General features: G+C 38.4%; 1 protein-coding gene across 27 annotated transcripts in view; it reads right to left on the bottom strand.

The window, feature by feature from the left end:
• The window catches only part of map2 (microtubule-associated protein 2), a 137,255-nt gene that overhangs the window by 11,008 nt on the left and 101,909 nt on the right, over positions 1 to 24,338 (bottom strand). For 7 of the 27 annotated variants that reach the window (XM_048194287.1, XM_048194291.1, XM_048194294.1 and 4 more), the window contains 11 exons: positions 23,591 to 23,665; positions 21,355 to 21,570; positions 14,833 to 15,129; positions 10,642 to 13,680; positions 10,205 to 10,405; positions 9,596 to 9,733; positions 8,244 to 8,302; positions 7,328 to 7,513; positions 6,892 to 7,036; positions 4,653 to 4,709; positions 2,045 to 2,364 (listed from right to left, as the gene is read on the bottom strand). In XM_048194287.1, the coding sequence (XP_048050244.1) occupies positions 2,045 to 2,364; positions 4,653 to 4,709; positions 6,892 to 7,036; positions 7,328 to 7,513; positions 8,244 to 8,302; positions 9,596 to 9,733; positions 10,205 to 10,405; positions 10,642 to 13,680; positions 14,833 to 15,129; positions 21,355 to 21,570; positions 23,591 to 23,665 (4,733 nt within the window). Of the gene's footprint in view, positions 1 to 2,044; positions 2,365 to 4,652; positions 4,710 to 6,891; positions 7,037 to 7,327; positions 7,514 to 8,243; positions 8,303 to 9,595; positions 9,734 to 10,204; positions 10,406 to 10,641; positions 13,681 to 13,834; positions 13,957 to 14,832; positions 15,130 to 21,354; positions 21,571 to 23,590; positions 23,666 to 24,338 lie in introns of those variants that run through there. The other 20 variants (XM_048194309.1, XM_048194312.1, XM_048194314.1 and 17 more) reach the window with 9 other exon arrangements.

The raw sequence follows: 24,338 nt of genomic DNA, 5'->3' as shown, positions 1-24,338 counted from the left end.
TTACAGCAAGCTTGCATGAAATGACCTAAAAACACAAGGGGTGTTTACATCAAGAGCCTGTCCTCATCGTCCCAACTGAACTCTATTCATCCTGGAAAACAAACCACCTACAAGACCAGTGTGTCCTAGACATAAAAGGAAAACAACCTTGGTGCATGGCTGTGTATGTATGCATGTGTGTATTCTTGAAGTTTCAATAATCCAAGAATGCAGCCCAAGGCTATATAGCATATAATCCAATAATTCCGAAAGTTTTCTGTATTAGAACAGTCTCTCCAGCATTTCTAGCCTGGGTGCCAGCCCGAACCCCGCCCACAACATTTTTTGGACTGGAAGTTCGGTCTGGACTCGATCCATTGTGGAGTAATTATGCTCGGCTCCCAGAAGGCCGAGCCAATCAAATTGCCAGGGCGGGCTTTAATCGATGATGGACAGGCTATCTGCGGTTACATAACCGCCCACGTCATCAGAGAACGCTTGGGGAGTTTGATTGACAAGCGATCTAACCAATCAGAACGCCGCATCCGCCATTTTGTCCGTCAAAGCAGTCAGGAGTTAGAAGATTAACATCGGTGGAGTTAAACTTGAAAAATTGTGCATACTGACGTCTTTCCGCGTTTGAAACAACATTCATTCTCATGTTCATTCATGTTTATTTGATGCTATAAATGGACTAGTAGGAAGAGATGATCGGTTAACGAGCCTCTTGAGCTGAGGCGCTACAGCAATCTGTCACGATCATGGTCACAAAACATAATAAAGAGCCACAAAACGGTTTTTATTGTTTGAATTTTTTAAATAACTACACAGTTTGAAAGCTGGGACTTTGTTTAACATCATAAGTAACCAGCTCTGTCTCGTCTGTCGATGTGTTGTCAGTTTCCTCTTTGCTCCACTCTGTGTGGCGTGACAGCGCCACGGCTTGTCGGACAAAGCAACAGTAACTAAGGGGGGCGAGTCTTTGCGAAAGGTCAATTAGTTTACAACAATGATGGCTGTTGTTGAAGAACTGAGATGTGTAGATTCCGCCATCGCGTCCGTTACAGAAGATATCGACAGCGCATTAATTTTAAAAGAGGAACAGAGGACCGCGATCAAGCATTTGTCGATGGGAAAGATGTCTTTGCCGTCCTTCCTACAGGATTCGGCAAAAGTTTGATTTATCAGTGGCCCCGATGGTCGCTAAGAAGAGTTCTGTTGACAACTATGCGTCGCTCAACATATGTCACTTACTCTGTAGCTCTGATTGGTTGTAGGTCTATCCAATTGAGGTCTTTCCTGGATCGGTTGAAATACGCCCCCATAATCAAAGCCCAATGGAGCAGTATCAGACTCATATTCTGACTAGAATTGAGTATGACCACGTCAGGCTACAGCATTTCTATATGAGATGTTGAAATTGTCAGACAAATAACTTATTCTTTAGTACTGGGGCAAAATCTGATGGTATATGACAGTGTTAAAAATGTAATATTTTTACATTTAAGCATAAAAAATAACATGAAATAAGATAACTTTATATCATTATTTCTTCATAAAATTACTTTTACTCACAGCCAAAATATTAATTTAATTACACAGTTTTGGTCTGACGACAGGTAATGTGAGTCATAATGTAATGTCATAATTCTTCTGACAAAATAAAAAGAATGTCAGATGAAATGGTTTGTGTTAAGAGCATTCTTGTGCAAAAAATAATAATAAATAAATAATATGAGGTAAAGTTTTGGAACATGATTTGCTCCATGTCATAAGAACAAGTGCTATATTACCTTCCAGTCAGGCAAAGAAACAGTCGATCTAAGACTAGTGAAACAGCTATTATGTGCAGCCATTAGCATGCACACAGTGAACTGATACATGCGAATGAGTGCGAGACACAGTAAAGCACACTTGAAAGGACAGTGTGCCCAAGGGACAGAATTGACCCTGAAGAAGCATAACAACAGCAAGAAAGACAGATGGGGAAGGGAAAAAGGTGGATAGTTTGCTATTATCCTCAGTTGAGGTGAAATCAGGACGAATCATGAGCATTTGGACTTGCCTGGCCCCCCTTGGGCTGGTACTTGATGTTGTCAGTGGAACCGATCTTGGATCTGACGTTCTTGAGGTCAGGTAGCGGCTGGTTAATGACGCGCAGCTGTTTGGGTGTAGTCGCTGGGGATTTTGGAGGTGTGCGGATGATGGCCACTTTCTTCTCCTGTGACAGCAGGCTGAGGGATTTAGGGGTGCCTGGAGTGCGGGGGGTTCCCGGAGTACGGCAGGAGTAGCTGGGAGGGGTTCCAGGGGTGATGGCCGTGGACCCGGGGGTGCGGGGTGTGGAGGTGCCACTGCGGGCCGAGCGGGACCGACCAGACTCTATGCCTTCGGTTGAAACAGAACTTAATTAGCCGTTTAAAAGCTAGGATTTAGGAAGTGCAACATCAGCAAACGTATGTAGAGATGACTCACATTTTCTTACATAAAACACACAGTGGAGTCTAAAGTCCACTAGTGAGAATGCTCCTATTTAACTTTTTCCTAATTTAATACAACAGATATGATACTGAGACCTGTTTTCAGAGAATGTAAGTTTAATATATACTAATATACAGTAAGGTTTTTTTTTTTTTTTTGTAAGGATGCATGAAACTAATTAAAAGTGATAGAAAAGACATTTATAAAGTTACAAAAAAAAACCTCTATTCCAAATAAATTCTGTACTTCTGAACTTTCATCAAAATACCCTGAAAAAAAAAGTATCATGGTTTCCACAAAAATATTTAGCAACAAATTAAACACCAAATCAACGTTTCAGAATAATTTCTATAGGATCATGTGATAGTGAAGACTGAATACTGAAAATACAGCATTGCCATCACAATGAATAAATTATATAAAATAACTTTTTTATATTTTATTTGAATATATATATATATATATATATATATATATATATATATATATATATATATATATATATATATATATATATATATATATATATATATATATATACACAGTACAGTCCAAAAGTTTGGAACCACTAAGATTTTTAATGTTTTTAAAAGAAGTTTCGTCTGCTCACCAAGGCTACATTTATTTAATTAAAAATACAGTAAAAAACAGAAATATTGTGAAATATTATTACAATTTAAAATAACTGTGTACTATTTAAATATATTTGACAAAGTAATTTATTCCTGTGATGCAAAGCTGAATTTTCAGCATCGTTACAGTCTTCAGTGTCACATGATCCTTCGGAAATCATTCTAATATGCTGATTTGCTGCTCAATAAACATTTATGATTATTTTCAATGTTGAAAACAGTTGTGTACTTTTTCTTTCAGGATTCCTTGAAGAATAGAAAGTTCAAAAGAACAGCATTTATCTGAAATACAAAGCTTCTGTAGCATTATACACTACCGTTCAAAAGTTTGGGGTCAGTAAGAATTTTTATTTTTATTTTTTTGAAAAGAAATTAAAGAAATGAATACTTTTATTCAGCAAGGATGCATTGAAATCAATCAAAAGTGGCAGTAAAGACATTTATAATGTTACAAAAGATTAGATTTCAGATAAACACTGTTCTTTTGAACTTTCTATTCATCAAATAATCCTGAAAAAAAATATTGTACACAAATATTTTGTACAATTGTACACATTAAATGTTTCTTGAGCAGCAGATCAGCATATTAGAATGATTTCTGAAGGATCATGTGACACTGAAGACTGGAGTAATGATGCTGAAAATTCAGCTTTGCCATCACAGGAATAAATTACTTTGTGAAATATATTCGAATAGAAAACAGTTATTTTAAATTGTAATAATATTTCACAATATTACTGTTTTTTACTGTATTTTTAATTAAATAAATGTAGCCTTGGTGAGCAGACGAAAACTTCTTTTAAAAACATAAAAAGTCTTAGTGGTTCCAAACTTTTGGACTGTACTGTATATATATATATATATATATATATATTATATATCTTCAAATAAAATATAAAAAAGTTATTTTAACTTGTAATAATATTTGTGGTTTTCACTTGATTATTATAAATAAACAAGTTAAAAACAAAGCAAAGCTAAATTTATGAAAACAAGCCTTAATATATTTTGCAATGTTGCTTCTCAAGTAAATATTTAGATCTTTTTACAGGAAAAGTAAAATAATACTAGTCAGAAGTCATTTTTTTTGCATAGTGGACTTTTTTGGGCCCCACATGATGATTACAATAATAGATATTACATTGTATTATTGATGTTACATTTTATATAAAAGTCATAATGTCATAATAAAGTCAAAATAGAAAAATATTTAATGGACTTTAAATGCCACAAACACATAAGGAAAAATGTTTATACACACATGCATCACTGAAAAAAGTAAGGTATACACAAAAATGTATTAAAAAAAAAAAAAAAAAAAAAACTTATGTAAAACAGTGCCTATGAAAGTTATTCACCTTTTTGGATTAGAGTACATACATAGATGAGTGGTAAACATTGTAGTTCAATTTCTGTAAAAAAAAAAAAAAAAAAAAAAGGTGCTATTGGGGTGAATAAATTTTATTGGCACTGTATTTTTATGGTGAGTGTATCCTTGCACAGGACAGCAGGTATGAAAGACTGACAATAAACAGGGTGAACAGTAGGGATGATACTCTATACCTGTCATACTATGAGACCTGCCTGTCCTGTGCTCTGCTTTGACTTCAGTACGGAATGCTACAGGAGCAGGGGAAGAAAGGGTGTGAGTGCATAGAGAGTATGAGTTAAAGAAAGTCTGTAGATACTGAAGCAGAGATTGAAGATGTGTCCTAAAATAGATCCATATGTATCCGAAAAGCTTTAAGGAAGCAATTCAGATTCTTCAGGCAACTCACAAGAGTTTAAATTAGTGCTTTATTCATCAATTCTTGCAGCGCATACAGGCTTTTTGTGAAATAAAAACCATGCAATACTAATAAGATGTCTTGTATTCATTTTGATTGTACTAAGTAATGTGTATAATCAAAAGAAGCTTTTATTAAGTCTGATCAATGTAACATATTTTTACATATCTGGTTGTACTTAAAGAAATAAAGATGTATAATAAATATTCTCAACTACAGGTTATTTTTGCTTTTATATGCACATTACTCTGGTGTTAGAAGTGCTGTGTTATAGACGGCAGGATGAGCATTAAACAACTGGTTTTGCTGAAACAAAAAATATATACAAACCCGATTCCAAAAAAGGTGGGACACTGTACAAATTGTGAATAAAAAAGGAATGCAATAATTTACAAATCTTATAAACTTATATTTTATTCACAATAGAATATAGATAACATATCAAATGTTGAAAGTGAGACATTTTGAAATGTCATGCCAAATATTGGCTCATTTTGGATTTCATGAGAGCTACACATTCCAAAAAAGTTGGGACAGGTAGCAATAAGAGGCCAGAAAAGTTAAATGTACATATAAGGAACAGCTGGAGGACCAATTTGCAACTTATTAGGTCAATTGGCAACATGATTGGGTATAAAAAAAGCCTCAGAGTGGCAGTGTCTCTCAGAAGTCAAGATGGGCAGAGGATCACCAATTCCCCCAATGCTGCGGTGAAAAATAGTGGAGCAATATCAGAAAGGAGTTTCTCAGAGAAAAATTGCAAAGAGTTTGAAGTTATCATCATCTACAGTGCATAATATCATCCAAAGATTCAGAGAATCTGGAACAATCTCTGTGTGTAAGGGTCAAGGCCGGAAAACCATACTGGATGCCCGTGATCTTCGGGCCCTTAGACGGCACTGCATCACATACAGGAATGCTACTGTAATGGAAATCACAACATGGGCTCAGGAATACTTCCAGAAAACATTGTCGGTGAACACAATCCACCATGCCATTCGCCGTTGCCGGCTAAAACTCTATAGGTCAAAAAAGAAGCCATATCTAAACATGATCCAGAAGCGCAGGCGTTTTCTCTGGGCCAAGGCTCATTTAAAATGGACTGTGGCAAAGTGGAAAACTGTTCTGTGGTCAGACAAATAAAAATGTGAAGTTCTTTTTGGAAAACTGGGACGCCATATCATCCGGACTAAAGAGGACAAGGACAACCCAAGTTGTTATCAGCGCTCAGTTCAGAAGCCTGCATCTCTGATGGTATGGGGTTGCATGAGTGCGTGTGGCATTGGCAGCTTACACATCTGGAAAGGCACCATCAATGCTGAAAGGTATATCCAAGTTCTAGAACAACATATGCTCCCATCCAGACGTCGTCTCTTTCAGGGAAGACCTTGCATTTTCCAACATGACAATGCCAGACCACATACCACATCAATTACAACATCATGGCTGTGTAGAAGAAGGATCCGGGTACTGAAATGGCCAGCCTGCAGTCCAGATCTTTCACCCATAGAAAACATTTGGCGCATCATAAAGAGGAAGATGCGACAAAGAAGACCTAAGACAGTTTAGCAACTAGAAGCCTGTACAGTTTAAACATTTGATATGTCATCTATGTTGTATGCTGAATAAAATATTGAAATTTGAAACTTCCACATCATTGCATTTCACAATTTGTAAAGTGTCCTAACTTTTTTGGAATCGAGTTTGTATATATATGTATATCACTATAAAACACTGTCATCACTTTATAATGAATTTAATTATTATAACAGAAATGCTTAACAGGTCATTGAAACCGCAGAACTGCCCAACATCCTCACTAAAATCTCCAAGTCTAAAAGAACCTGGAAGAGGGGTTGCTTTTGTGCATTGTCATGGTAATTTGTCTCATACTTCTGATTCAAGCAAAAGGGGAAAAGGGGAAGGAAACTGAGAGGAAAATATAGAAATAGAAACAATAATAAAAAAAATAAAAAAAACAGCAATCTGTATAGGTATAAGATAACGCCTCCTACATGTGGGCCTGCGTGGTGCTGTGGACCCAGAACTGGTAATGGAAGTGGAACTCTCCTCGTGCTCAGCCATGTGTGAGCGACGGGTTAGTATGGATGCTGGCCGTGGCAGGGACGACCTCTTCTCTGGGCTCCGAGAACCACCGTCCTGAGGACAGAATCATTAATCTTGTTGGAATCATGGTAAACTTAAAGCATTAGAAAGAATATTGCATTGTCATAACTCTTTATCTGCAAATTAAAAACACTTAAACAATTCTGTTTACTGTTTTCCTTTTGTGTTCCAAAGAAGAAACTGTTTGGAACAGTTTGAGGTGAGAAAATCATTCATTTTCACTTTTAGGTTAAATTCTAGGATGACGCTTTTTCTGGAAAGTTACAAGTTTGTAATATAATGCAGAAGCAAATAGTCATTCGACCCATCTCGCTCCCTTCTTACCTTTACAACATATATATTTAGTGATACTTGTGGGCCCGCTGAAGAAGGACGGGGCTCATAAAGATCTGCCTCAACCAACGGGCTCCTTTTATTGGAGGAGCTGGCGGAGTTCGGCCGGGCCGGCAACAAAGCCTCTGCCCGAATTTTAGAGGTAGGGATCTTTGTTAGTGTTGTGGGATTGGAGGTCTATGATGAGAGGAACACGGACAGATGAGCGATTCATGCACAGTGAAAATGAAACCAAAAATGTGAGCAGAAAATGATATAAAATTCAGCATGAAAGAATGTTTACAAAAATGAAATGAGCAACATCTGACCACTCCTCTGGGGATACAGGGGCATTTATCAGAATGCATAACCACTCGTGCATTAAAAAATGAGCAAGCACAATAAAAAAGAAAACATGTCTAGTTTCTCTGAATGTAGTGTTAGTACATGGGCCATTACACTGCTGGAGGGGGCACAATGTATCACTTTAAGGTTAAAGGAATTAAGAGAAAAAGGTCATGCAAACTTGTAAAACAAACACAATGCAGAAATGAGATGCGATACAGACAATACAAAGAGTATAACGAGTGGAAACCAATGAACCGCGTACATAGGCCTTAAAATGCAGCTCTGTCACATTCTGTTAGCTCTGTTTACAAGCAGTGTGCACTATTCATAACTGAATTGAGAATGCTTATTAAATTCCATGTGCAAACTACAAAATTACAAACAAACTACAAAATTAAAAAGAGGACCTTTGGTATGTTTGTGTAAAAGCCAAACTATGATTTGTCTTTTATAATTAATCATTTCTATTATATTTATGAGTACTGATCCCTAGTATAGCATACTATCTATTGACAACCTGTTAAACAAATTTTACACTTACAATGGGAACATTATATTTGTATAAAATTGAAATCCTTACAGACACCCGATCTCTGGAGTGCCTGGCCACACTGAAGGGCAGTCGACCATCTGCAGACACTGCAGAGAGAAAGAGAGAAAAAGAGAGACTGAAAATGGTGATAAGAAATGCATATTGTGACCATGACCACTGATAAATATCCTCTCTAATAACCATAAAGCATACTGAACATTACACACAAGCAAACACACTGCAAATGTAATCCTATATTCAAAAGCAGCCACATGTATTTGAAATTTGAGTCCGATTTAAAAAAAAAAAAAAAAGCATTTTTATGCTTTTTTACTTGTATCATAAAGCAGAAATGTGTAATGTCACAGGTTGACAGGTTGATCAGATAGTGCAGCCCTAAACTCACACAATTAATGGAGTCAGTGTTGCAGTGTGGGCCAGTCAACTAACAGAGATATGTCCTGAAAGTGCCACAGAACCAAAGTGTTTAACTTATCAAACAAATCAACCTACAAATGGCTGACTTGCATTTCTCTCAGAAATTAACTGAGATTTAAGTTTTAAATGCTAAAATCAAGGTATTTCTAATTGGGCTATTTAGGGTTAAATATGAAATGGATTGTTACTCAGAACTGAATATTTTGTATCTACTGGAAAGCTGTGCTCTGAAACAACTTGGCACAGCATAACAGGGAATTTGAAAATTAACTGTATTACATAAGAGACTTTTCAGTAAAGTCTAATTGGGGCATTGCAGCAATGTATCAGATGTCTACCATAAATTTGAGCACAATTCCCAGAAAGCTAACAGTGGAACTTCATTATAGCACAGTAAGTTCCTTTCCTCCAGACAGATGGAGGCCATTTCTTTTAACCAAGCGCCCAGAACTCACTCAAACCACCAGTTGCCTGGCAACCAATGCAATTGGTCCCTAAATGTTGTATAATACAACAGAATAGGAACATTACAAAAGGAGAGAAAATAGTGATTATTGTACACCTTACCTCATAAATTGTCTAACACATTTAAGTAAGAAGGACATCCTTTAAAATTAACCCACAGACACACATGCACAACATTCAATAAGCAGCACCGCTTTGAAAAGAAAAAAAGTGTGAATAAGCATAGAAACTGAGAGAATACATGCAGTCAACAAAATGAAAGGTCAAACTGTAAGAAAATGAAAACCTTATGAACAAAACAATTGAATAAAACACCAGTGAGCCTCACTACAAACACTGCATGAACATAAAACTTATGTAACTAATACAATCTGTTATATAAAGTACATAAAAAGAAAAACAAATAAAACAACAGACAAGCATCACTCTTAAAACAACATGCCAATGCTCATGTTTGCCAGCCACATTGCAAAACAGCTCCTTGTGACAGAGATCACCTGTGGGTTTCCGTTTAACACACGCGTGATGTTGGGTAGGTCTAGGGTGCCTTACGGTAGTCTTTAAAACACTCTTCCGGGAAGGAGAGCACGTCTGAATATCAGATTTTTTTGTGAGCTCAGCCTTCTTAATCACAGCTACAAGAGGGAGACACAGAATCAAGGACAGTCACAGCAGCAGTACAATTCAGGACAATAAGAGATACAGTCACTCCCCTTAAAAGATCAATGAATCTTTTATTAAAAGACTAATTTAACATAGATGTCATGGGAGTGAGGGGAAATAAAGAAAATGTGATTGAAGCAGGAGAAATGGGAAAAAAAAAATCAAAATAATGTAATTCATGAATATATAACAAAAAAATGCATGCGATTTTTAAGTTTAGTTAAATCTGACCCTCTGTTTTCTCCCAATAATATAATAATAAAAGACAAAAAATATTAATACAAAGTTTTACATTTGATACATGACATCTATCCAAAGTGAAAATAAACATTAAGATTTAAACATTTAATTTGTTGAAAGAAATGGAAAAAATAAATACAGAATATATGGGGTGGGGTGGGGTGAATCACAGAAAAAAACAATGTCACTCCAGCAACAAAAACCTTTTTTCTTCTTCATCTCATCCTTCTGGATGGGTACCGGCTCCTTGCGGACAGGTTTACGTTCAGGGGTGGTGATTCGTCCTTTTGTCCTGCCACCTTTAGCCCTCTGTTTGACTGGTTTCTCTGCGGGCGGTTTCTTGACAGGGCTCCTCACTCTGGGTAGAGGCTCAATTTTCTCTGTAGCCATGCTCTTATCATCATCTACAGAGTACATGAGGTGAAACAGGCAAGCTACTCTTATACCAGGATGTAAACATGCATTTACTTGAAATCCAACATGGCCTCACAGAAATAATAAAATGACCAATTTTATTGATGTAGCTAATTTACCTAAAAAGATAGACAACAAGTTAACTTAGACAATTCTGAAAGGTTTTGCCATTTACTGAGCAAATTTAATGCAAAACAGATTTAAAAAAAAAAAAAAAACATCACACCTTGAGTGTCCACCCAGGAGCTGTCTAAGATGGAGTCATCAATGGTAGTTTCATCTTTGTAGTCGTCATAGCTTTGAGTTGGGGCCTCACTTTCTGGCACTTCTATTTCTTTAGCTGGACATACAGAAGGCTCAACAGGCTCTGGAACATCTACAACTTCCTCCAAACTGGGAACCTCCATTTCTACTTCCTGTGCCATTTCCACAGACTCCTCCTCCTCTTCCTCCTCTTGGAGGAGCTGTGGATGTTCCTCTTCAGACGGAGCTGAGAAACGTACACTGTGACCAGAGACTTCGCTCTCATCGATGGTCTGTACCACCGTGATAAAATCATCTTCCACTGTCACTACTGACTCAATTGCAGCTCGAGGCTCAATAGTGTCTTCTGCAGCTTTGGCCCCTTCCAAGACTTGGTCAGCTCTAAGCTCAACAGTGTCTTCTGCAGCTTTGGCCCCTTCCAAGAATTCGTCAGCCTGAGGCTCAACAGTGTCTTCTGCAGCTTTGGCCCCTTCCAAGAATTCGTCAGCCTGAGGCTCAACAGTGTCTTCTGCAGCTTTGGCCCCTTCCAAGACTTGGTCAGCTCTAAGCTCAACAGTGTCTTCTGCAGCTTTGGCCCCTTCCAAGACTTGGTCAGCTCTAAGCTCAACAGTGTCTTCTGCAGCTTTGGCCCCTTCCAAGACTTCGTCAGCTCGAGGCTCAACAGTGTCTTCTGCAGCTTTGGCCCCTTCCAAGACTTGGTCATCTTCCACTTCTTTTTCAACCACTTTAACCTCCTCTTTTTCGACCAAAACCTCAACTGGCTCAGTTTTATCTACCACTGGCTTTTCATACACGTTTAGAGTTGGCTTTGGTTCTGGCATAACCTCTTCAGGCTCCTTAGCAAGCTCTACCTCTTCTTCTACTTCTTGTGTTTTTACAGCATCAACAGAACCCTCATCTGTCTTTGAAGGAGATGGCTGAGGTTTCTCTTCTGCAACTTTCTCTTTGAGGGGCTCCACTGAGTCTTTCTGCTTTACCTCCTGCTCAGAAGGTCTTTCCTCTCTAAAATATTTCTCAAAAGACCCAACTGGAGATAATCTATTAGGATCTGTTTTGAGAGCCTCTTTCTTACCTGGTGATCTAGGTTTTTCAGCCTCGCCAACATGCATTTTCTCCTCATCAGTGGCACTTTCTACCGAAGATGCTGGAGATGGTCTGGTGGGCCGAGCAATTCTGTCCTTTGCAGCTCCAGTGAGCTGGTACACATCCTCAGCATCCACCTCCTCATAAGCTTCCTGGTGCACAAGGTCTGGTTTATTCTTTACCTTCTCCCTGAGTTCCTGAAGCTCCCGTTCCTCCTCTACGCTCAGAGGCCGGTCCTCCATCTCCAATTTGCGAATTTGTCTCTCATAGTCAGCTATTTCAGCTTCAGTTTCAGCTGCAAGTTTAGTATCAGCATCAAGATCAGGCTTTGCTTCCTCAAGAGTAACCGTCACCTTCGGTGTGATAAATGTTTCAGCTTGTTTGTCTAACTGTCCTTTCTCATTATCAGGTAAAGTTGGACTCTTGATTTCTTCCAAAGGTTCAGTCTTCAAAAGATCAGACTCATCTTGCTTACGCTCTGTAGAAGGTTTTTCAGAAGGTGCACTTTCATTTTCAAAGGATTCTTCATTCCTTGACTTTTCTTTTGCTGGTTCTGCCTGTGGTGTAACAACCTCTGTTGCTTTCAGATCTTCAGTCGATAGACACTCCTGTTTTTCAAATGCAGCAGGACCAGTTTCCTTCTCCTCTGATATCACAGTGTTGAAGATTTGAGGAGAACACTCCATTGGACTGTGTACATCTGCAGGGGATGGCATGGGACCAGAGTATTCACTAAAGACACAATATCCTTGCTCCTCCAGCTGCATTTCTCTCTTTGTAGTCATCTGGCCCTGGTCACCTTTGAACAAATGTGCGAAAGAATCACTCACCATTGAAGTCATGTCCATTGGGACAGACTTCCTCCTCATAATCTCTTGTTCTGTGTTGTCAGACGTCAACCTTGATCGAGCACCTGCCAGGTCCAGCATTTCAGGCAGGTCTGGGGCCATAATGGTGCCGTTTTTGTAACAGCACTTAGCTTGGACAGGTGATTCTGGAGACTCTGTCTGTGGAATTGTCTTTACATCAGTGATTGTTGCTTGGGGAGGTGAAGATGATGGAGTTGTGATAGAGGCAGTTGTCTCCAAGATCAGTGGCGGAAACTGAGGGATATTCTCCACTGAGGGAGTTGTGACAGGAAGGTAATCGGCAGATTCATCAAGGCTCCCACTAGTATGAGACATGATGTCAGTGGCCAATGGAGAGAAGTTTCTTGGACGCCCTTGGGCATCGCTATGATCCACTGCCCCAATGGTGATATTCAAAGAGTAACTTCGTTGCTCTAGAGCCAGTTTTCCAGGAGACAGTCTGCAGTCATCTCTTCTGTCTGCTGGTGAAGTGGTGTGTAGTGTGTCTGCGCTCCTTTTTGGAAGATCTGGCTGGACTTCCAAAGAGTGTGTTTGAGCCAAAGTGCTGTAGCTGATTTCAGGAAGTGGCAGGTCACTAATAGAGTCCTTTTGTTCTTCTGATGTAGTACTCAGCTCATAATACCCTTCTCCTTGAGACCCACCAGCATCCGTCTTAATTGTAGTGGTCTCAAAATAAGCAGACATGCCAGATTTGTCCTTTAAGTCCCCCTCTGTTGCCGTTTTTTCCATGTGTTTGTCTTGAATCTGCCCTGGTTTGACCTCATGGATATTGCTGGAATCACATGTTTCGGTTGAAGGCTGTTTCACAGCACCACTTTGTACAACAGGCTTTTCAGTTGGTTCTTTGGCATGACCCTGGTAACTTGGAGGCATTTCAAAATCTTCCATGGGACATGTTCGAGCAAAGGGGCTTTCTGGCATATCTGCATCTCTGGCAAGGCTCTGGTAAGATGGGAGTTCATCATCTAGATGCATTGCAGAATCAGTGAAGTCCATGCCAATGGGATCTGCCCTCTCGCTGTCTGGCCGCTCTGCTTCCATCTTCACAGCTGAAAGCAAATCTCAGGTAGTCTGCATTGTTTTGCATTATTAATAATTCAAAGTACAATATGTTTGCCAGGCCAACCACCACACAGACAGCCAAAGCTCTTGGTAAAATGAACTTCCATTTTCAAATAGCAGCAGCCGATGAGACACACATACCAATTCAGTGATAGTGTGATGGCATGGATATGACAGGACCAGCATGCAGACCCAGAACATTTAATGTTGCGTGGATGATGTCCAGAAAATGAGGATGAAATATCCAAGGAGGTGGTCCGAACACGATACTGACGTCAGTACACCAGCAGCAAGATGGAATAGCTGATCTAAAAACTTCCAAATACATATTCAGAGATTATGGAAAATGCACTGTGGGTCTAATTTTCATAAGATAATCAAATATTGATGAAATCTAAAAGACAACAACGTGCCAGGTACTGTTTAATGAGACTAATTTTTAAGCATTAAATAGGTATATATTACACTCATACATGTGGCTGTAACTGTCTTAAAATGCCACTCATGAAATAGTACATTGTTTTTCACTATTCAAAATTGTTCTGCATTTCCTATTGTATATGTAAACCATGTGAAAATGACAATGCTTTGAAGAAAAAACAAAAACAAAATGAGAATTAACAAATAAAATTTAAAATCAACAAGCTTGGCTTTTCAAATGCCTTTGAAAATGAAGCATAACATAATATCACAATATCACAAAAACATAGGATTCTCATAGAATCCCACATGTGAAAACAGGTGTTTTGTTGGCGCATGCAGCAAAAATCACCCACAAACTGGCAATGTAGCTGGCAAATAAAAATTAACCAAGCAATGGAAAACAAAATATGAAAGAGGTCGACCTGGCAGCAGTAGCATCAATATAGAAATAAGCAGTAAGTTTAGAAAAAGCTTCATCAGATAGCTAGCAGATGGTAGTTGCTCTGGGAAAAGCATTTTAATAGAAAGACAATGACAGACAGACAAACAGCTCTGGCCACAGAAGCTGGTCACCATCAAGCCTGTGTTGCCTTGCAGCATCAGCAGATAGAGGAGATATTCGAGCCATCCACCCACATTCCCTTAGAAAGCTCTTCGCTTTGCTTTTTTTGTGAAGGGAGAGAGAAACATGCAGGTTGTGAGAAGGATGGACACACCTTCTGCAGGGCTTTCTTGCCCCCCTGCCTCCTCAGATCTCCCATTAGGGGCCTCGTCAGCAGCAGTAGCTGCCTGTGTGTGAACCTCAGCCTCAGCCTGCAGGCCGAGCAGAGCCTGGGCCTCGCCTATGACCTCTGCCCGCTCTAGGAGCTCAGATGGGGATTCCTGCTCAGGCTCCTCCCCACTCCACTGCTCCTCATCCTCCTCTTCCTCTAGAGCTGCTGCTGTTGCTGCGGCTTCTGAAGTCTCCTCCTCTTCCTCCTCCGCAGCTGAGAGACTCTCTATGGTCTCCTCTTCTTCATAAAGAAGGAGACAAGTGGAAACATCAAGACTATAGACAACACAGACTTGGGTTACTTAAAAGGTGGGACACTTTCAGCTCTATCAGTTATGCCATTTAAGAATTTAGCAGTATGTATAGGTGTTTTCTCTGACCTTGAGTATATTAAGTGCTAGTAGATAAAGGTGAATAAAGAAGATATCCATGCACGCCATCAAACAAGATTCTTATTAAAGCGAGATTTTCTTCCTTACCTGCCTCAATATTTACTGATTTACCAAACTTGTTTACAGAACTACTACCTACAGCCAATAATATCATGATGATATTCAACAGAAAATCAATCGTGTGATATTGCTTAAATCAGTTTTTCAGCCAATAAGCAATGGGGGTTTCCTATTCCCTATTGGGGGCTGAAAAAAATTCAAAATTAAAGAAAAAAATTCCTAAACCACCAGATTATTCATTTCCAAATATGTACCTCTTAGTTACATTATCAATGCTCATTTCAAAAGTTTATGACAAATACCCTATATCAGCTCCTTCATTTTTTCAATTTTATTCTTGAACATGAAAAATAACTTGCACACAGCACACTAGCACACAACTCTGTGTGCATCTGCATTGTCTCTCACAACTGAGACACAATGAAATGCACAGCACCATAATGCCCGTCAGGGAGTTATTGAGATGTCAGAATGAATGTGAAAATGGAGATGCAGAATTCTTCTCAGAACAAAGCTAAAGATGTAGTTCATTTTCAGACAGAGAGAGAGAGAGAGAGAGAGAGAGAGAGAGAGAGAGAGAGAGAGAGAGGGAGAGAGAAAGGGAGATAAGGACTGCAACAGTCTCTGCTGGGAGCCAGGCTAGATATGGCGACGCAGACCACACCAGGTCATATCTCAGCAGGATACTGCAGTGGAAGAAGAGAGAGAAAAGAGTGTATAGGAAAGAGAGAGAAATAGGGAGAGGAGGACAAATTGGCAGCAAACTCAATGTCAAATGCAGAAAGTTCTAAGGGATTTAATAATTCTAATTGCACTTAATGATCCAGTTGATGCATTATTTTAGTACTTTAGAGGAAGCAACACAACCAGGCCCGGCGTCAAGGGAGGCTTGGGGGGGGGGGGGGGTGATGATCTGAATGTGATAATCTGAATGATTATTATTATAATTAGGCTATTTTTAATATTAAATTAATATTACAATTAATTTGCCCCGCAATAATTTCATAGCACATCGGCGTATAACCAAGGCACTGTGATGTGAAAAGATGTTAGATTAGCTCCTCATTTAAAAAACAACTTGTTTAACACGAAATACTTCTATTCTCATTTTTTTTTCACTATGTATGCGCCACAAGAGAAAATTACGAAAATAAATTAAGACAGTTATATAAAGTCATCAGAACACATTAAAGTAGACTCAGCTCTCATTGTCTCAATATGCGCTGTTAATGCAGCGTCAGATGTCAAAAGCTCGGTCAGTTTTTACTTTCACTTTCTGTAGTGAATAATTGACTGGGGTTTGAGACTTCTTCACGGCATAATTCTAGCGCAAAGTTTGCATATTGCTTGTGTGATATCCACTGGCTCACATTCATGGTTTAAAACAGAAATATTTACAATATTGCAGTGTGTCATTTTTCTTTATCAACAATTGCTCGCAAAATGATGGACAACAATTCACGGTTTCACACACGTCATATCCCTTGATAATAAAATCAAGTAAATTACTAAATAAATTAGTAAATAAACAAGTAGGCCAAATTTCCTAAATTGACACACACACACACACACACACACACCCGTCCCCCAACAGCAAGCTCCCCCCCACCCGAGAATTATAAAAGCCCCCCACGTCATGTGTCCTGCTGCTGGGACTGAACGCAATCTTTAACTCAGTGTTGTTACTGTTAACTAAAGCTAAACATATTAATACAAATAAAAATAAAATAAAATATATTTATATATAAATGTGTGTATTAAATTCTAAGATTAATTATTTCAACTTAAAAAAAAATAGAAATGTTGCCTTCACAACTAACTAAAATAAATTTAAGTATTAAAGTTACTAAAATTGAAACTGATATAAACTAAAATGAAACTAAATAGAAATGATAATAAAAATGTCTAAAGCACATAAATAAGTAAAATTAAAATGAACAAAAAAAGCTAATTAAAAATTGGTAAAGTGTTTAATAATTTGAATTCGTTTTCAAAATATAAAAGTTAATTCAAATTAATAAATACTATAAATAATACTAAAACAACACTGCTTTAACTGCACATTGTCATATGACACAGTAATTTCACAAACAATAATTATGCATTACTCATTAACAGTTCAGTTCATTTCAAATTGGATATGAACTTTTGACCAATTCATTAAAATGATTTGCTTTGTACACTGTAAACCCAGATAAATTATACTAACTCAAAAAATTTGAGGCAACTGATTGCCTCTATTTTCTTAAGTTTGCAAACTTAAATATCATCAGTAAGCATAGCTATTTTTTTAATAACTTTAAGTTACAAATAAACATTAATTTAAATCAAAATATATATTTAGTGCTTTGTTAATTTTAATTTAATGCAACTCAAAAGTTGGCAAAAAAAAAAAAAATTGAGGCAATAAGTTGCCTCAAAATTTTTAATTTTAGAAATTCAAAGTTTAAGTAAGCAGAACTGGCACGTTTTTATTTTGTACTGCTCATACATATTAATTGTACTTAACTTGAAATGTTTGAGTACACACATACATTTAACTTAAAACTATCATGTAACCCCAATGTAAACATTTTTATTAACGTAAAATTAGCTAGCTATAACAAGCTAATTCAAAAAATGCTAACTTGCTAATTTATTAACTTGTTAACAATAGCATGGTACAGCACAATTTAAAATGCTCGCTCTCAAACCAAGCCACATGCACCACTTGTCACCATGATGGTAACTCTCCAAAAACCAACATTAACAGAAAATCTTCTAAATTAGCATAACAAAATTTAACTTTAATCACTACTAAATCTCCCACTTAGCATTAATCTTGCACAACAAACATTATATAACACTTAATGTTGGCATTCACTCACCCTTTCGAGTGCCATGGGCAAAGCATGCTGGGAAATAGAATTTCCAGCACAGTTTCAGTTAAACTTAAAGCGGAACTCAGTAAGATTTGCGAAGCTCCCCCTACAGGTTCCTTCAGTGAATCACACTGTCGTAAATACTCCAAGCGCAGCTCTGGACTACAACGACTACAACGCTCACCAGCGCAGTAGTTTTGCAAATACAGTACAAGAAATCTTGATGGAGGTAGGTAATTTTCGAAATTGTCTTATAAAGTCATAATATATACATTGTTTTTGAATTACCGTAAAGCATTTTGTCACTCTCGCGTGAACGTGAACATGAGGCGAGATTGTGTCGGGTCGATGCAGCTCAACTTGCAAGTGCTGTTTTCTGGCGTAGACGTGCCAGAGGGGGTTAGTGCACGCCTCAAACACACCACTACAAGTCAATTAACCATCATAAGGACTTAAACGAAATATGTTCATAAAACATGAAAACATCAAAACAATGAAACAGTTCAGTTTACTTAAAATATATCAGTTTTGTGAACTTGAAAGAATTAGACAAGTCTGCAACATTATTATAAACAGCTGAATAGGCTACTTGCATATTTTTGTAGCTATTGAAATAAAAATGCATGTATTTGGACTTGAATTGACCTGCTGTCAAATCCAAATGCCCTGCGAATGTCTGGGTATCTGTGTGGAGGGAAAGCGTCTGAGTGCACGTTCAGTGATGACGTCACATTTTGGTAAAAAAACACCACTAGAGGGCAGATGTTTGACATTAAAATATTTGATTATGATTTAATCTATTTTTTTTTCAAGTTCCCTGAACTCTAAACTTTAGTGGAATTGTAAAAACTCAAAAAAATATTTAGTGTTAACTTAAATTTCTGACAGATGTTTAATGAACTCAAAAATATTGGCACATTTTGAGTAAAAGGTACTTTCCATTATAAGTTACTGTAGTTACACTGTTTGGGTTTACAGTAGTGATGGGAAACCGAGGCTTTCTGAAGCGTTTGAGGCTTTCATCAAATTGTGCCGAAAAACGGTTCATTACTCGAAGCTTTTAACACAGTGCGCATTAGCGACATCTGGTGGTCAGACTTGTTTTCTCCACCATATCTAAATCATCGCGGAGCAGATCTACGGTTTGAAAAAGCACGTGACCAAACCTTCGGAAGTCCATGACATGAATCACTCTTGTCTTGAATCAGTTCTATCTAATCTGATGTAATCTCATCTAAATTATAATTTATGACAATGAGACCACAACTCGTGTCATGTGTTAGCTTGGTCAATGGATTCACATATTGATCAATAATATAAAATATACAATAATGTGATCATAATTGACTTGAGTAGTTAATTTGGGTGAGCTGTTTAACCTTTATGTTCTGGTCGAGGTCTCTGAGACCCCAGCAATAAAACATTAAATTCATTTTCCTTTATGCATCAGGCCAATTTTTTCAAGCCAGCTGTCCCGACTTTCCGATACTGCATGACGTTCGAAGCTTCAAACGTCATCAATCACATGGTATTGTCATTTCGATACAAGCATCGGTACAGTGTGTGATACAATAGTGCTTTGAAAACTGCGTCGGAGCATCGGAGCCCCAGTATCAACCGTCAAATCACTAGTTTACAGTGTAAAGCCCCGTTCACACCGCCAGCAACATGATCCCATTCATTTCAATGGAGCGCTGGCGACTTCCGGCGACACAAGCGACAGTGACTGTTGGCGACAGAATGTAGGCGTGTCAAGCGACGGGAGACACCTGACAAAAGTTCAGAAATTTCAACTTTATGCAAATGAGAAGCAAATTTTGCGAGCGACAACCAATAGGAATGAAGGTTCTCTGGAGCTCACGTCACCGTCTCTAGTGCAGGCAAGACAGACCGGACATAATTCCGGAGCGATTTCACTGTTTTATGTGATTTGACTGAAACCACATATAATAAAATGACGCGTGGAAAAGAAGCGGTCGGCAGTCTTAATTAATGCACTGAGCTTTACATTCTTTTAAGCCTAATTCCTTGTCAAATTAGAATGATTTCTTAGTTTTATATATCATTTGTGTTTGCATTTTCTATAGATATGATCAGACTTGCAGTCTACCAATGACATAGAGCGACAGCACTAGGAATGCCCACGAGCGATTTCACAGTACAGAGACTAGCGACATGCAGCGAAAAAGTCCCTGACGGTGTGAACGGGGCTTAAGAGTCACGCATCGGTGAACCGGACTGCACTGGTTGCAATAGAGTGTGTGTTATCAGTTTATTGTCTTGTGTTATTTTGCACACAGTTTTTCTCATCACATTTGATTCAGATTGCCAGCTCACAGCTTAGCTAAAACGAAGCAATGTAGCTGTTTAGAAACCATTAAAAACAGCTGAAAAACATTTAGCTGCAGTATTGTCTAAGTTCTTGATTCCCAAACCTAGTTAAATTGTAAACAACCCACAGTGAGTCATTTTGGCGCTGAAAGCGATTAACCCTTCTTCACTGAGGCAATAAGGTCAGAGATGCTTGTGTGTGTGGGCCACCATGTGAAGAGCTGAAAGTCATCCTGTGATCTACAGCATGTGTACATCAGCAGGTTGGAGAAATGTGAGGGGCCTGTTGAGACGCATGGGTACGTTTTTGGGCCTGATGAGGGACAATCAAAAATACAAATGGACAGACAGGCTAACATACGGGCGGACAGATGCGGAGACAAGAAGACGGCAAACAGGCAAAGGAGAAAATGTGCACAGCATGCACAAATGTCCTGCTGATGCTGCAAGTCATTTGGATTTCATTTTCAGAGTCAGTGATTCTCCTCCTTTAACTGAGGACTACATAACAGCAGGGGTTTTGCCTAAAAACACAGGCGCTCGTGCATTTTTACTGCACGGCACAAAAGTTGCACAAAATCCAAATGACTTGCAATGAACAAGGTACAAAAACAGATACCAGCCCCACAAGACACGCTTCGGTCAGGGTGAGCACGACACAACGGAGACAAAAGACAGGAAGAGGCGGACCAGAGAGAGAGAGCGAAAGCAAAAGAGAGAGGGGTGTTGATGCGGAGCTGAAGAAAGAAGTGGAAGGAAAGAGAGAGGAAAGGAGGAAGAGGGGAGGAGAGAAAGGCAGAGAGGAACCATGCGAAGGTTCACCTTCGATCTGTCTAAACGCGGCGGCCTGCCCTGGGGGGCGAGAGCCAGAGCGCGTCCACTCTGGGCTGAATAAAGGGTGCTCATAGTATTCCTCGTCAGAGTGGTAGGGGTCATCCTCAGGCACAGACACTGAGATGGAGGGGGCGAGGAACTTGCACCTCTCGCGAGAATTTTGGAAGCGGCGGAGAGGACCTGCTTCCTCCTCATCCCCTACATCTACAAATAGACACAAGGAAAAGAACTGCAGGGAAATCTGGACAAAGAGACAGACAAAGAGACAGAGAGGAAAAGAAAGGAAGCTAGAAAAGGTGTAGCAAGTAAGGAAGGAAAAAGGAACAAGTGAAAGAGAGAAAGTAAAAGGAAGGCAGATCAAGAAAGAGAAAGAGAGAGAGAGAGAGAGAAAATAAAGGAAAAGGGAAAAGCTAAAAAAAAGTGAGAAATAAAACAAGAAAGGAGTATGTGTAATGTGTACAGAAAACAGAAAGACACACACAGACACACACACACACAACACAAACACACAGTGTCGAGAAACACAAAGTGTGACCGTAGTGGTGCTATATGCCATAACCAGAGCCTGAACATCTCGGATGACGTTTTATAGGTTTGTCTAAACTGAGGAAAGTCTAAAGATGATGAAACTCTATCGTTCTTTAGAGTCTGCTTAAAGTCAACATGAAACGTCATTTACAACTCATTTTATTTTTGTAATGTGAAATATTTATAAGTGAAACATTAGTAAATAATAAAGGCTTGGTAAAGGGTCAACAAGTGATTGGTTAATATTAGGTATGCCTAGATATTCAAATTCAATAAGTCGATAATTATTTTCATCTTTTAGCCAATAACCGATAAATGGATGATATTAAAATTCTATAATATATTGCATAAATATATAATAAAACACACAAGAAATAAAATAAATAGTATAGATTTTATGTTGTTGTATTTAGGTTTATCAGCTTCACAGCACAATAAAATTAATAAAACCCAACCTAAAGAAAAAAGATTAAACAATTTTGGATATACATAACTCCATAAAAGATTCATTAATTGTACTTGTGTTGTGATCAAAATTGTAAGTGAATTTAATTGTAACTTTAAATGAGCGTTAAACGACAAAAAAGCATACACGTAAAAATAGGTGGAAATGAGCATGCACAAATAAATACTCAGTTACAGCCATTAAGTATCCAATATGGACCCAAACCTATAAATTATATAAAATATCAGTAATATTAGGCAATAACTGATGATGAGAATATATCATAGAAAGTAATAATTTAATTATTTAGAATAAAGTGCACCGATGATTTGCACACAATAATAAAAGGAACATGCGCTAAAGAGTCAATTTTGATTTCATGTTAACTTTAAGTATCTGCTTAATGACTGCGTTTGGCGTAGCTTCTCCTTAAGGTTGTTAGTGATTGTGTTAATGACATTAATATTTAATTCAGTAGCGATCTGAGCATGGCATTGACCTACCACAGGCAGTAGAGACAGACACAGTCAAAACGACGAACGAGCACAAGCCCACAACATCAACAGCACCTACAATACAACATGCAAATCCAAAGACAGGGACGCACAGAGGAACTGAGAGAGGTTTGGAGCAATCAACAGATCTCTAAAGGGAGGCTTTGGAGAGAGGATGAGCAGGCAATCTGAATGCCACATGGTTTCAGCAACAGCCTGGAAACATCAGCTGCAGGTGAGACAGTGCAGCATTCAGTTCAAGGTTTAAGGCTTTCATGCAGGGCAGAGTCAAGATCCATGGTTCGGCGGGGTGTAAGGAGGGGTTGGGTTTGATTGGTTAGGAAGACTAGAAAGGGGTAGGGTCACTTTGGTGTGGGGTTTTGATCAAGATAAACTCCCGGAGTTAGCAATTATGAAGATGAGGCCATGTTTAAGAGCTGAAGATGCTGGATGAGGAAGAGGAGATCGACTTGAATGATGTCAACAAAGGAGGCAAAGTTGTTCCTGCAAACACAACTCCATCAATCTTTGGACCAGCTCCACATATCAGCGGAGCGTGGGCATCAGTAGGGCACTGTGAGAGGGTTGAAATCAGTCTGGAAGGGGTGGGACTAGCAGGCGTCCCCAAATAGAACACCCTCATTCAAGCCAGGGTCAGAGGGTGACTAGAATACTCATGGGAAAAAAAAGTGTTCAAGTTCTTTCATTGTGTTTCTCACCTCACCTCTCTCCATACACACATGAAGCATGACCCTACCTTGATCCAAAGGCCCAAAATGTTCTGCTGCTGGGGACGGAGGAGGCGAAGGCGGCAGGTTTGCAGAGTCCTCCACTGTAAATGACAAAAGAAGAGATCAAGACGATGTTCAAGATCAGATCAAAACAATTATAGTTTGGGCGTCCCATTTTGGCTCTGTTCCAAAATCTAGTAACCTGCCTACAGGGTAATAATACTGAGAAGCATGGAAAAATTGTTTTATTTCATTAAAAAGTTACATTTTACCCAATATGCATAAGTTCCATGTATTTTTATGCTTACTAGAGTATAACTCTATAAAAATCAAATTGTGAGTCAAGACTCCCGGGCATTCCAGATTAGTCACGTCCTTTTCTGATCCTTTTGCAAAGAAATTATTACTTTAATACAGCAAGGATGCATTAAATTGATCAAAAGTTACAGTAAAAGACATTTATAATGTTACAAAATATTTTATTTTAAATAAATGCTAAATGTATCATGGTGTCCACAAAAATACTAGGTAGCACAACTGTTTTCAACATTGATAATAATAATAAATAAATTTCTTGAGCATCAAATCAGCATATTAGAATGATTTCTGAAGGATCATGTGACACTGAAGACTGATGCTGAAAATTCCACTTTTCCATCACAGGAATAAATTATATTTTATAATATATTAAAACAGAAAATAAAACTTCTTTCAAAAAAATTTAAAAATCTTATCGACCACAAACTTTTGAATTGTAGTATAGGTACAGTAGAA

The sequence above is a fragment of the Megalobrama amblycephala genome, linkage group LG6 (genome assembly GCF_018812025.1).
Source record: "Megalobrama amblycephala isolate DHTTF-2021 linkage group LG6, ASM1881202v1, whole genome shotgun sequence".
NCBI lineage: Eukaryota > Metazoa > Chordata > Actinopteri > Cypriniformes > Xenocyprididae > Megalobrama > Megalobrama amblycephala.
This window is presented reverse-complemented; position numbering and strand designations above follow the sequence as displayed.